The sequence below is a fragment of the Sinocyclocheilus rhinocerous genome, unplaced genomic scaffold, assembly GCF_001515625.1.
Source record: "Sinocyclocheilus rhinocerous isolate Xijiao unplaced genomic scaffold, SAMN03320098_v1.1 scaffold1735, whole genome shotgun sequence".
In the NCBI taxonomy this organism is placed as follows: domain Eukaryota; kingdom Metazoa; phylum Chordata; class Actinopteri; order Cypriniformes; family Cyprinidae; genus Sinocyclocheilus; species Sinocyclocheilus rhinocerous.
In genome coordinates, this window is record NW_015642868.1 from 245,781 (window position 1) to 261,232 (window position 15,452).

General features: G+C 34.9%; 1 protein-coding gene across 1 annotated transcript in view; it reads left to right on the forward strand.

Moving 5' to 3' along the window:
• LOC107756877 (CUB and sushi domain-containing protein 3-like) overlaps positions 1-15,452 on the forward strand; it is a 287,188-nt gene that overhangs the window by 133,585 nt on the left and 138,151 nt on the right. The window contains exons 23-26 of the mRNA XM_016574196.1: positions 6,637-6,763; positions 8,108-8,310; positions 9,557-9,748; positions 10,364-10,502. Coding sequence (XP_016429682.1) covers positions 6,637-6,763; positions 8,108-8,310; positions 9,557-9,748; positions 10,364-10,502 — 661 coding nt within the window. The remainder of the gene's footprint in view (positions 1-6,636; positions 6,764-8,107; positions 8,311-9,556; positions 9,749-10,363; positions 10,503-15,452) is intronic.

Consider the following 15,452-nt stretch of genomic DNA (forward strand, 5'->3'; position numbering starts at 1 on the left):
AAAAAAAAATGAAGGCATTGTAAGATGTTTCCAAGCAAGAAGTTTTAAAAGATGTTTTAATGTGACCTTCATATCGCAATAATCTTGAAATCTCAAAAAACCTAAAACCGCCCCCTGGGAGCACTTGAAAACACCCACTGATGTTCCTCTTTCACATGCTTTTCTCCTCCAGGTTTTGAACTTTCCCATTGTGACGAACCCGGTGTGCCTCAATTTGGATCCAAAGTCAGCGACCAAGGCCACTTTGCTGGCAGCGTGGTCACGTATCGCTGTGATCCTGGCTACAGTCTCCATGGCAGCAGCATATTGAGATGTATGACGGGCGAGAGACGGACGTGGGACCACCCGCTCCCCTCATGCATAGGTAATCCATTGCAACCCTTCACATGCAGCAGGACGAGACATCGGCCACAGCCACTGGCATGTGCATCCTTAATCCTGAGCATTTATCTTTACATGGATTCCACTTAATTGCAGTTGCAGCTGTGTTCGTTGTGTGTCTACAAATACCTTTTATGTTTTTGTTGTGAATAATTGATCTGCGAGAATGTGGCTGTCACGCGTCCTGCACCGGCAGCTCCGTGTTTGATGTGTTTACAGCCTGCTTTTAGTCCTTCACCATCTTACACGTTTTACCCAATTAAACCTTGATCCCAATGCATTGAGGATTTGTGTAATTGTCCTGTTTTGTTCACCTTGTATGACTGCTTCATGCAAACACAAGACTGAAGCTGATTTTTCTGATTTTGAGTACTTTCTTTTATCCCATTTTAATGTACAGAGACAACTTTAAGTAAACCATGGTTATGCTTTACAGTAAGGTTCAGTTCATTGCCATTAGTTGCATTAGGTAACATCACCTAACAGTTTTCACAGTATTTTTCATGATAATTTTATTTTACAAATTACAATGTTAATGTACCTTGAAAAATTAAATAAATTTTAATTAAATTGTGATAAATTATAAGTATATAAATGTTATTTTTAAATATTTAAATTGTATTTATAAATATATAAATAAATTGAATAAATTAAAAACAATTTTTTTTTAAATAATTAAAAAGTATTTAATTTTCATGATTCAAGATGTAGATTATAAATGCATTTTTTAAATTTTTTTTGTTGTTGACTGTTAACATGCAAATCATGTTGTATAATATAGAAATTACAAATTAAATTAAAGCTGCAAGCAGCGTTGAAAGGGTCCCAGTGAATGGTGAGCAATATGCATTTAAAGTGGTAAATATAGGAGGAATATGTCAAAGTCATTTACATGTGCCAAACTTTGTGCTGCCAGCTGGTGGCGCTATGACTATAACTGAATATTGGCATGTAGATGTCTTCAGGCCAGGACATTTATCAAACATGAAGTTTGGTGTAGATTGAACATGGTATGTTTGAGTTGGTGTAAGACATGACATTTCCTGTTGCCAGCAGGTGGCGCTATGATTATAACAGAATATTGGCCTTTAGATGTGTTCAGGCCAGGACTCTTATTGAATGTGTGAAGTTTGGGGCAGATCCGATACTGTATGGCTGAGTTACAACAACTTCTATTCCCATGGCGAAACATCAAACTTTGTCAGGCCACCAAGGACACACCCTTTAACGACAACTCAAGACCTTCGCAATTTAACATCGCAAAGGCGTTTAGAGTAGACTGACCAAATATAATGTTGATGTCATTAAATCTCTTGGAGGAGTTTGTTAGAGCTTAAAACATGCTACTTCCTGTTGCCAGCAGGTGGCGCTATGACTATAACTGAATATGGGCATGGGCATGTGTTCAGGACAGGACTCTCATCAAACATGTAAAGTCTGGGGCAGATCGGACATTGGATGCCTGAAATAACTCTTCCCGTTTCATTGCAAAACATCAAAGTTTGTCAGGCCGCCACGGACATGCCCTTCAACAAAAACTCAAGATCTGTGCAATTTAACGTCACAAAGGGCTTTAGATTATACTGACAAAATTTGATGTTGATCTGTTTAAATTTCTAGGAGGAGTTTGTTTAAATACAACGCCTGAAAATAGCAAAAACAGCATAAAACTTGCAGAGAAAATTCAAAATAACAGACTTCCTGTTGGGTTTCGGACTTCGTACAGGGAGACTTTTTTGTAGGTATTGCTGTGTTACATGTGTCTACTGAATTTCATACATGTATGTGAAACATAGCTTGAGAGGCACTTTGTTAAAATTTTATAGGTGGCGCCATCAAGCTATTTTGCCATACCCTCTTCTGAAACATCGGATGTACATTTTTGCCACTTCTGGTGTGTGTGCAAAGTTCTATGAGTTTTCGAGCATGTTTAGGCCTTCAAAAATGCGATTCACTGCGATTCAAGAAACTGAGCAATTCCAATATTATATATACTTATTATGTATATATACAGTATATATATATATATATATACATACACACAAATACACAAACAAATGAATTAATGTATTTAAGGAAATTAATTTCAATTTTTTTTTAAAGAAATTTGTAGTTTTTTAAAGATATACTTAGTTTTTTGAAAGAAATGTTTAGTTTCTACGAGATTCAAGATGTAGGTTGTAAATGCGAAGTAATTTCAGAGCTTTATCAAGTTATTTTTAATTTGGAGTGAATGAATTGTGCAACAGGAAAGTGTATTAAGCATGTTGGTTGCAACATTGATTTCTTATCGACTGTTAGCATGCACCAATTCATCTTAGTGTCGCTTGCTTATTTGGTCAGTCGAGAACTACAAAACATTTAGCTTAGCAATGCCATCTTAGATGTTTACTGGTTGTGTTTGTATTTTGCTGTTCAAGGATTAATTTGCATTGTTAATCAGAGATTGGTTCATTGCTCAAATCCTGAGTTTAAAGGGGTCATATGATGCTGCTAAAAAGAACATTATTTTGTGTATTTGGTGTAATGAAATGTGTTTATGCGGTTTAAAGTTTGGTTCATTGCTCAAATCCTGAGTTTAATGTGCTTATAAGAGCTTGTGCTGTTAATGACTAGATAATCTCTTGCTCACGTAGCCTTGAGATTTATACAGTGCAAACATGAAATACTCACAGGGAAAATGTTTTTTTGAGTACATACTCATTTGGAGAGTGAATATTTATAATTACCATGTTGAAAAGACCAGCATATGTTGTGTTTTGGATGCTGTTTGCTGCTTCAGAATGGGATGTTGTCCAGGATGGCGATTCGGCCACCAGCTGCACAATTGTTGACAACTGAGAAGCTCTAACTTCTAAACCCGTTAATCGCATTAAATTACTATTTACAGCTTCTGCATGCTCTTCCATTAGTTTTCCCTGCAAAGTTAAAGCATATTGTTTGCTGGTAATCAGTATAAGTATGTTTTGGGTACTTTCATACTTACTAAGCATGGCTGTATAGGCTGCTCTGACATGATTTTATTCTTGTATAAATTCTTAATTATCCAGCATGCTGTTTTTATGACCCCAAATTAATTGAGTGACCACATGGATTATTTATACTTTTGAAAATTAATTTGTCGTGACTCATGCTGCATGAACATTTGAACTACAAAAAGTTCAAACCAGTTATAGCACATAAAAACATATATTTTCTTATGTATAACTTTTTTAACTATATGTTGATAAAAATGCATATTACTTGTTAGCTGCCCAACTAAATAACAATAACCAGGTTGTGCAGATTAGTATTGGCCATATGATACCATATAAGATCTTGAAATTATTATTTAGTTATTAGTCAGTGTGAACTATGGAAGCTTGTTTCCTCCACTGAATAAAAATGACTAAATAAATAAAAATATTATTTTGTGACTTTTCTCACAATTCTGACTTTTTTCTCAGAATTTTGTGGTATTAACCCACAAATGTGAGTTGTACTGTTAGATTTGTGAGATATAAACTCACAAAGTCATTAGAATATAAATATATACTACATAAACTTTGTTGCTTTTTCCCTCAGAAATGCAAGTTTATTTCTTGCAATTCTGAGTTTATAACACGGTTACAAGTTATAAATTGTGAGATATAAACAATTTCAGAATTGTGAGCTTACCTTTTTCCTTTATAACTAGCAATTTCAAGTTTATATCTCACAATGAGAGAAGTCATCAGAATTTTTATTTTATATATTCATTTAGAATTGCAAGTCTGAATTATATATAAAACAAAAGTCCGAATTCTGAGATTTAAACTCAAAACTTTAAATCTATAATGGGGGGGGGTTCAAAAGGCAATTGGCTTTAGTTTCTCTTTCTTTGTTTCCAAATCAGTCACTTAAAGTTTCATTTCACTAAAGTTGCTAAATTGGAAAGCAGCTGACTATGTAGTCAGAACAGGTAGATCAAAGAAAAAAGCCTCAGTCTCAAAATGCTTCAATCCCATGCAAACTATAAAATAACTTCACGTAAATTGATTGGTCTCATACAGCCATCAATATTTACGAGTCCAGCCTGTATGATGAAATTGATGAAGAATAGAGCAGTCAAGATGGAAGTAGCCGTGCTCTCTGTAGATGGTATCCGGTTAGCAGATGCTGGAAGCTTGCCTCGGGGGTCTGCTTGCTCTTATGACAGCGCCTTGGGAATTTAGACATCAAAATGGTGCACATTGAGGCTGTGCTAAATATTTCATAAATCTCAATTTCGAAAAATTTACCCTTATGACTGGTTTTGGGGTCCAGGGTCACATATAGTGATCATAATATCATAGAGTCTTGGTTGTGAGCTTTTGCGAATTGGATAGTTTTAAGAAAAATTAGTTTGTGCACTTTCAGGCTGCATTATTTTACTTGCATTATTCAGGCTTCATTGGTAATGCTGGTCTGTATTGTCACAACATGGTTATTGTTTTAGGTGGATTGCTGACAAATTACATGCACTTTTTTTTTTTTCAAGATGCAATTTTAACACATAATATCATATACAAAGGTACAACACTGTCATTGGGTTGAACCCTTTCAAAAGGTACTAATATGTACACTTTTGTTGCCAAATTGCACTTTCAGAGTGCTAATATGTAGAATTTAGAGGTAAATAAGATTTCTAGTTCACCCCAAAATGAAATTTTTGTTATCATTTATTCACCCTCATATCGTTCCAAACCCGAGTTTCTTATGTTGAACACAAAAGAAGATATTTTGTAGAATTTTGAAGAACCATATAGTTTTTTGCCCCAATTGACTTCCATAGTAGGGAAAGAAATACTATGGAAGTCAATAAGGACCATCAGCTGTTTGATTACCAGAATTATTCAAAATATCTGCTTTTCTAGGTGCTATTAACCAGTTTCACCATTTCGCATTTCATTTAAATGATCATGCAGTAAGACAAATTAATTTCAAAAAGGAATTGCAAAAATATTGACTGTTCTCGAACAGGTTTCCCAAACCCTCCGCCTGCATTTCCATAGGTTGAACAAACACAAAGTCCCGCTCTAAAATCACGTGATTGGTTGATTCAAAGTCAAGTCAAGTCACCTTAATTTATATAGCGCTTTTAACAATACAGATTGTGTCAAAGCAACTTTACAGCATTAAATAGGAAAATATTGTCAATAATGCAAAAAGACAACAGTAAACACTCAATTTTCAGTTAAAGGCAGTTCATCATTGAATTCAGTGATGTCGTCATCATTGAAGCTCAGTTCAGTTTAAATGGTATCTGTGCAATCAAGTCGACGATAGCGCTGGAAGTTAAGTGTCCCCAACTAAGCAAGCCAGAGGTGACAGCGGCAAGGAACCAAAACTTCATCGGTGACAGAATGGAGAAAAAACCTTGGGAGAAACCAGGCTCAGTCGGGGAGTCAGTTCTCTTCTGGCCAGACGAAACCAGCAGTTCAATTCCAGGCTGCAGCAAAGTCAGATTGTGCAGAGGACTCATCTGGTGTGACTCATCAAGTGTTGCTCTACACTTATGGTGCTCAAGTAAAAAGAGTAATGTTTTGATTTTGTGTTTACACTATTCAGGGGAATCAGCCTATGAATGGTTTACTTAGTTGTCTCTGCATATTGAACTTGAATATATGAAAGTATAAAAAAAAAAAAAGAGAGACACTCCAGCTCTAAAGAGGCCATTGAAAATATATCAGACATCATAATCTCTAGGGGCGGCTGTCTTTTTCTCGAGTGTTTCTCTGCGTTCATTACATTACCATTGTAATGACAGTAGTTTCTTTGTCACGAGCAAAGCTGTTCGCTCATGAGAAGAGCGTTTGCTCAGGCTGATCCATAATGCGCTACAGAAACAAGTGCTTTAATGAGCGATGTAGTGCAGATATTGTGTCTCAGACTGCCATAATGAATATGATAATACTTCCTTTATTTTTGTGATATATGCAGCGGTCCACAGCTTTTCATGCAAGGCCGAGCTCATAAATAACGTGGACAGAGTTTTAACGTTTAATTAATGACATGCACAAGCAACGTACTTAAAAGCGGCGTCTCGTGCATACATAATTACGGCCCATTGTTGCATGGCCACGTCGGGACGGTGAGGGGGCGGCGTGGTCGTGTCTGATCCAGCAACAGAAATTCCAGCGGCCCGAGTCTCCGCAGAGCTCATCATTAACGGCAGAAAGAAAGCTCTGACTGAATACATCATCTTCGTGTGTGGGAGTTGACAGCGCAATAACTTCTTGTTTTGATCTATTATAGCGGAGTGTGGGGGAAGTTTTAAAGGTGAGTCATCCGGACGGATACTGTCTCCCGGATACCCGTTTCCGTATGACAACAACCTCCGTTGCACGTGGACCTTCGAGGTGGACTCCGGCAACACTGTCAGGTGACTGATTATTGAGGTGGAAACGCAGCTGATTAAGTCACTGGCGAGAGATTAATTCATATTTTAGCCTGATGAGTACTGTCAGTGTCTTGGTGATATTGAAGCACAGATTGCTGAAAGCCATAATGGGTATTTAGAGAGCCGGTTAAAGGCATTCATTTGAGGAATTGCACAGGAGAGAGTCAAGCTTATTAATATTAAACAGATTGCATGGACCCTGACCTCAAGTGAAGTATATCTACCTCTACATGCTGGAAAATGTCGTCTTATTTTATTATGATTGAGGTCTTTGACCTGTTTATGGTGCTGCATGAGGGACGAGCTTTCTCAGTAAATAAATGATTGAAAGTCTTCTTTAAATCATTATTGGTAACACTTTACAATACAGTCCCATTAATTAATGTTAGTCAATGCATTAACGTTAGTTAATACTTTAGTACATACAAATGCAACTGTTAGTCGTTAGTTCATATTAGCTCAGGTCCAATAAAGGTAAACTGTGTCATTTTTTTTTGCCATACTAGCATGAGCTAATCAGCAGAATAATAATGTTTTTCAAACTGTCATATTAGTTTCTTTTATTGTGCTTTTAAGGTGCTTTTTTGTAGCTTGACAGCATCAGAAATATTGTCTGCTGAAGTACAAAAATGACTAGAACTAAAAATTAAAATATCAAAATAATTTAAAGCTTAATATGAATATTAAAAAATAAAACTGTCAAAAGCACTTATACAATAAAAATAAAAGCCCAATTAAAAATACTAATACATACTATACTACTATATACATAATACTAAAATAACACTAAAATTATCGATTAAAACTATATTCCCTAAAATCACTTATTTAAACAATTTATTTATTTCTCTAATCGATATGAAGAACCACGTGGAATATTGTTTTTGCTGCTTTTTTAAAATAAATGTTCTGCTGATTTGTTGATGCTAGTATGGCAAAAAAAAAAGACACACTTTACCATTAACAGATACAACTTTTGAAAGTATTTATAGGTACTTTTCTCGCTTAGTTCGTGTTAAAGAGATAGTTCACCCAAAAATGAAAATTCTGAATTTCTTTCTTCCGTTGAACATAAAAGAAAATATTTTGACAAATGTTGGTAACCAAACAGTTGCTGGTCCCCATTGACTTCCATAGTATGGAAAATAAAAATAAATAAATAAAAACTACTATGGAAGTCAATGTGGACCAGCAACTGTTTGGTCACCAACATTCTTCAAAACATCATGGCAGATGTTGTGAAGTGTTACCTAATTATTGGTACTTGGGAATTTTAGTCTATGTAATTCAGTGTAAATCAGGTTTTAATTTAAGTGTCTGTTTTAGTCTGCAGTTCTTGGCTTTTGACACGGAGGCATCGCATGATATCCTGAAGGTTTGGGACGGGCGTCCGGAAAACGAGATGGCTCTGAAGGAAGTGAGTGGTTCGCTGTTACCCGACGGCATCCACAGCACTCTCAACGTGGTCACCATCCAGTTCGAGACGGACTTTTACATTAGCAAATCTGGATTCGCCATTGACTTCTCAAGTAAGTACTTTTCTTTCAAACCAGAGGGGTTCCGCAGTACACAGTTGTAGTATCAAGTAAAAGAGAATTAGCTAATGAAGCCTAAAGCCTAAGCCTAAAACATTTTTAGTAGAGGTGGACGGCATGAATAAATGTTCCATCATTTTCAAACTATTAATTTAATATTACAGTAATAGTGTGTGTCATGATTACAGTTGCCTGTGCTGGAAATTAGAGTTTGATTCATCTTTCAAGAATCACTCTAAACACTTAATTTCAATGAATTGATTCAAAACTTTGTGTAGAAATAGTTTAAATAAAAATAACATACTGTATGAACATAAATGTGGCTGTTTATTTCTCTGAGGTCAAATTTGTGCATATAAATAATAATAAATAACTGTACTTTTTTCAAAAAAAATTGGGGTGGAAGGAAATCTCTTCTGCTCACCAAGGCTGCATTTATTTGATCAAAAATAGTAAAACTGTAATATTGTGAAATATTATTACAATCTAAACTGTTTTCTATTTTAATATATTTTAAAATGTAATTTATTCTTGTGATCAAAGTTGAATTTTCAGCATCATTACGCCAGTCTTCAGTGTCACATGATCCTTCAGAAATCATTCTAATATGCTGATTTGCTTTTCAAGAAACATTTGAAATAGAAATCATAGAAGTCAAGAATCATAGAAATCAAGACGTATTTGAAATCTTTTGTTACATCATAAATAAATTTACTGCCACTTTTGATTAAATGAATGCAACCTTGCTTAATAAAAGTATTAATTTCTATCAAAAAATAACACTGCTCCCAGACTTTTGAATGGTAGTGTATGTTCCTTGTGTTTATTTAGTGAAAAACAGTGCAGCAAAGATGCATTGATTGTTTTTTTTTTATTTATTATTTTTATAATTTTTTATTATTTTACTTTTTGCATAAGACACTTTGAATGTAATTGCCTAAAAAGGTGCTTGGCCAGAATAATGCTTCCTCAGCCTGAAGAAAGTAAAAACCTTTTTAAAGTAAATACACAAAGAGGCTTTTAAACCCCTGCATCCATTAGCAAGTGATTTTGCAGTACAGTAGCTCAGACTTATTCCACACCCGTGTTAGACGGTGTCCTGCTCAGCCAAGCCCCCACTGAGCCATTGTTCGCTACCGAGGCCACGCAACCTCATTTCCGAGCAGAAAATGCTACCTCCTGCAGAGATATCCTGGTAAGCGAAAAGTGAGCACAGCTGGTCACCGTTACCATTTTGCAGGTTCAGTGGCAACCGCCTGCAGGGACCCGGGGACGCCCATGAACGGCAGCCGCAGCGGAGAGGGCAAAGAGCCCGGCGACACGGTGACCTTCGCGTGTGATCCGGGCTACGACCTGCAAGGAGAGCCCAGGATCACCTGCATTCAGGTGGACAACAGATTCTTCTGGCAGCCCAGCCCTCCTACATGTATCGGTGAGATTTATTCAATTTGCAGCGATGCCGCCTGAGGCCTGTGAAATTCGGGCGGCCTCTCATTTCACACTTGTCAGCTCTGACGAAATGTCTAAGATAACTACCCGAAATGACTTGAATCACCCTTTATAAAAGGCCTGGAATAATAAATCTCTTTGATGGAAATTTCTGATCACATGCCCAGTCAGCACTTAAACCTCTAGGTTGTAGGAAACTGTGGTGAAGACTTCCCATGATAAATGCTTCTAGGAAACTGCATTTATTTTCTGGATAGCGGGAGTCTGTGAAACCTATTTTCTTTCAACTGCCTTTAAATTTGAGTCACATTTAGACATTTTAAAGGTCAATCCGGTTTAAAGGCAGAGCAGGAGCTTAGGAATGATTTGAACGGTGGAGGGGTGGGAACTTATCAGCTTGGCTCATGAATATTAATGAAGTGGTTTGAATTTGAATCATAGCTAGTTATTGAATGATATATTAGCCAACATGGTCATTTACGCATGTGATATCTAGACATTTTGAGATAAAGTAGCAGCGCTCGCACACTACGGGGAGGGAAAATTTCATATACTTTATTATCTCAGTACTTTATTAACAGAAAATAATCTCTTCCAGCTCCTTGTGGTGGAAACATTACAGGCTCATCTGGATTCATTCTTTCACCGAATTTCCCCCATCCGTACCCGCACAGCAAGGACTGCGATTGGTTCATCACGGTTCACCCTGATTATGTAATTTCCTTGGCATTTATCAGGTAGGATCGTCTACTTGAAAGACTACATGTCATTCTGAAAACAGGAAGATTTTTGTTAACAGAATTTTTTGTTACCCCTCCAAAAAAATTTAAGAAAGGTTTTAACGACTCTAAAAAGTGGTGTAACTATCATTATCATGCTTTTATAGTTTTTTATTAATATTTTGAATTAGATTTGATTTTTGTTATATTTTTATTTTTTTATTTTTATAGTTTTCATTTTAATTGGTTGTTTTTGTTGTGTTTGTCATTTTTATTAGTTCTTCTTCTTTTTAAGTATATCTCTGTTTTTATTCATTTTTATTTGAGTTTTAGTTATTGTAGTACATCAGTTTAAACTATGAAAATTAGAAATGTTGCCTTGTTTGTTTTATTTCAAGTACTTATTTCACTACTTAAAAAAAAAAAAAAAAAAATTTAAAAAAAAGATTATTCCAACCTTCTTTAAGTTTTTTCCCCCTAAGAATCTCAGCCTTTTAATTAGACTTTTTATATATATTTCTTTATTGCTTTTTTATTTCTCAAGATGGATAAACTACCTAGACATTTTGACTTTGTCCCGCAAAAAAAACATCAAACTGAATTTTTGAAAAGGTTAATCATAGAGGAAATGTTTTCAAGTCATTGTCAGTGTGATTTGCATTTTTAATGTTTCTTTGAATAAATTATTACATCTGAACATATAAAATGAGTGTCACGTCACTGACCCATAACTGGTTCCATCTTAGACTGTAAATTAGAATTTGGTATTGATATATCAGACTGTGATCTGTGCACAAAAAACTCAATTAATTTCAAATTAACATATGACTTAGAATTGTGTTTTTGTCAGTGTAGTAATTGGAAAAAGATCTCTCTTGCTAGATATTCTCTGCGAGGCGTGCGAGGCGTAATTTCAAGTGACATTATTACAGTATTTACAAATTTTCTCAAATTAATGGCATATTGTTGGTGCATTACCATTGCAGTCTTGGGACAATAAACAAATCTTCATAATGACATTAATACAGCAGTCTGCTCTCATTGCAGTACTTCATGTGAAGTGCAGCATTTTCTGACTACATTTTCCCAAAGCATCGCTGTGCCATTTATGTGCATTTTCCACCCACATCGGATGTTTCCACTTCATAACATTCCCCCCACCTGAAACATACAGAAAAGCCTCTTCAAAACATTTTCTGCCTCAAATTACCCAAAAGGTCTTTTAGGAAGGGCACAGGTTTTAACAGCCTCAGCCGGGCACATGGTGGAAACTAGATGGAGCTTGTGATGTTGTCAACAAGCGCTTGATAAATGTTCATGTTTATAATAGGATGCTGCTTATTTTCTCTTTCCTGTTTTACAGCCATCACACTTTATAAGCAATTTGCATTTCTACACTGCAAAAAATGAGAGATTTTCTTTTTTAATTTTAAGCATAAACTTCATTTTTATTTATTTTTATTTTTTCAGAAAACAAGACTTATTAGCTTTGTACTTATTAGAAATTGTTTTGCTTCTGAAGTAAATGTATTTTGATGTAAGAATATTTAGATATTTGTACTGGAATTTAATTTAAAAGAAAAAGTACAAAAATTGTGACATATTGAGTCTTTTTTTCTGAAAAAAGTTTGAGTTTATGCTTAAAATAAGAAAAAAATAATCTTGTTTTCCCTTTGAATTAAATTCATTTTTCTTATTTTCAGATATTTTTCTTGTTTTAAACATAAACCCAGTGTTAATTTTGACAGCAAACTTTGATTTAGTTTTAGTCATAGTCTTCTGATGAAAATGCCATTTAGTTTTAGTCATATTTTAGTCATCTGAATTGTTTTAGTTTAGTTTAAGTCAACTAAATAACATACAATTTTAGTCGACTAAATCTAAAGTATATTTAGTAGACTAAAATTTAAAGGGTTAAGTTAAATTGTAATGCATTATTTTTTTATTTCTGTTTTGGTTATTTTAGTACATCAAATTAAGCTAAAGCTTATAAACTAAATGAAATAAAATACGTTTTTTTATCATTTCAGTTAACATTTATTTTATTTCAATTAAAGAAGAATATTTTATGGTTTTAGTTTTAACTATAAAACCCTGATGCTAGTAAAATTTATTTATTAAATCATATTTTGAATAATGTTCTTAGGCCGTCCATCCTGTGATGGGGAATCTCAGACAGAAGCTACAATAGTTGTTAATTAAATGGAAAATTAAATTAAATACAGTTTATGTACCCAAAATATCAATAATGACCAGGAAAACTGGGAGACATGCAAGTATTTATGTAGCTTCTGAAGTCCAGTACTATGAAAAAATATGATCGTTGAACAAAATGAGAAGAATTTACACATCATCATCCTGTTCAAAAGTTCAGGAAAAAAAGCTTGAAATACAGTGTGACTCTTATTTTGAAATGTCTGCACTGTGGACTGTACAGTTGCAGGCTGCTCATTCAAGTTCAGATGAGGGAAATAAAATATGCATTATTACAACCATTTAAAACATATTACCATATAAATATTGTATAATAAACATTGTCATAATTCATCAACATTAGTTCATAAGCAATTGCTTGGCATAAATATGCGCTATTCATTGATTACAACCCGCACTGAAGCAGTCAGAAGCGCTGCTGCACGAGTCTGTAGAACGCGCCACAGCGCCGCGTTTTCCCGCGGTTAGATCACGACGGTACAAATACAATACAAATGCAGGCAGTTGAACTGCTCAGGACCAACGAGGGACTCATGAACAACTATCACAAAATATAAAAACAGTCGTGGATCATCCAGGAAATTACACATAGTATTAAGATTCAATACTATGTGTAAACTTTTGATTGGGGTCATTTTTATGGGGTTATTTCATTCATTTATAATTTTGTAAACAACTGTTATGTGAAATAGCTTATTCAGGACAGTACTAAATAAAAAATAACATGCAATTTTCATGGTCCCTCTTATTTTGTTTCAATAATTAACATTTTGCACATTCTGCAAGGGGTATGTAAACTTATGACCACAACTGTAATTACTGCCATTCAAAATTTTGGGATTAGGCCGTCCATCCTGTGATGGGGAATCTCAGACAGAAGCTACAATAGTTGTTAATTAAATGGAAAATTAAATTAAATACAGTTTATGTACCCAAAATATCAACAATGACCAGGAAAAAAAGCTTGAAATACAGTGTGACTCTTATTTTGAAATGTCTGCACTGTGGACTGTACAGTTGCAGGCTGCTCATTCAAGTTCAGATGAGGGAAATAAAATATGCATTATTACAACCATTTAAAACATATTACCATATAAATATTGTATAATAAACATTGTCATAATTCATCAACATTAGTTCATAAGCAATTGCTTGGCATAAATATGCGCTATTCATTGATTACAACCCGCACTGAAGCAGTCAGAAGCGCTGCTGCACGAGTCTGTAGAACGCGCCACAGCGCCGCGTTTTCCCGCGGTTAGATCACGACGGTACAAATACAATACAAATGCACTTACTGTTACTACCACATAAGACATCAGTCCTGACTGAGTCTGACTGGATATCTTCCCAAATCGTCCTTCCCTAACATTTTCGTCTCGTTTTTACGAAAATGAGAGTATACGATTTTGACGAAAATGAGAGTATATGTTAGTTTTAGTTTTTGTCATTAAAAACTGGTTTTTATTTAGTTATCGTCTCGTTTTCGTCGGTGAGAAAATGTAGTTGACGAAAATTGACGAAAATAATTCGTCAACAAAATTAACACTGCATGATTTTGATACATTTTACAGAAAACAACAACAAAATTAAGTAATTTTCCTTCTTGAGTAAATATGTGTTGATTCAAGAATTTTTATATACAGTTGTGCTCATAAGTTTACATACCCCTCGCAGAATGTGCAAAATGTTAATAATTGAAACAAAAGAGGGATCATGAAAATTGCATGTTATTTTTTTATTTAGTACTGCCCTGAATAAGCTATTTCACATAACAGATGTTTACATATACTCCGCAAGACAAAATAATTAATTTTATTAATTAATATTAATATTTAATATTAATTTATAAAAAAATGACCCCAATCAAAAGTTTACATACTCTTGAATATTAATACTGTGTCATTTCCTGGATGATCCATCACTGTTTTTATGTTTTGTGATAGTTGTTCATGAGTCCTTTGTTGGTCCTGAGCAGTTCAACTGCCTGCAGTTCTTCAGAGAAATCCTCCAGCTTCTGCTCATTCTCAGGTTTTCCAGCATCTTCTGCAGATCTGAACTTTTTCCAGCAGTGACTGCATGATTTTGAGATCCATCTTTTCAAACTGAGGACAACTGAGAGACTCATACATAACTACTGCAAAAGGTGAAAACATGTTCTGATGCTCAAGAAGGCCACACAATGCATTAAGAGCCGGGGGTGTAAACTTTTGAACAGGATGATGATGATGTGTCAATTTTTCTTATTTTGTTTAAAGATCATATTTTTTCATTTAGTGCTGCACTTCAGAAGCTACATAAAACATATTTTTCCCAGAAGACAAAATAAGGACAATTTACCCTGATCACCCAATTCAAAAAGGCTCTTAATGCTCTGTGTGGCCTTCTGGAGCATCAGAACATGTTTTGATCTTTTGTGATAGCCGTGTATGAGTCCCTCGATCGTCCTCCGAGTGAAAAGATGGATCTCAAAATCATGCAGTCACTGCTGAAAAGGGTTCAGATCTGCAGAAGATGCTGGAAAACCGAAGAATGTGTAGGAGCTGGGGGATTTTTAACTGTTCAGGACCAGCAACTATCCAACCTGAACCAACATGATCAACCATCACAAAACATAAAAACAGTGATGGATCATCCAGGAAACAACACAGTATTAATATTCAAGAGTATGTAAACTTTTGATTGGGGTCATTTTTATAAATTCAGTTATTACGTTGGCTTGTGGAGTATATATAAACATCCATTATGTGGAAT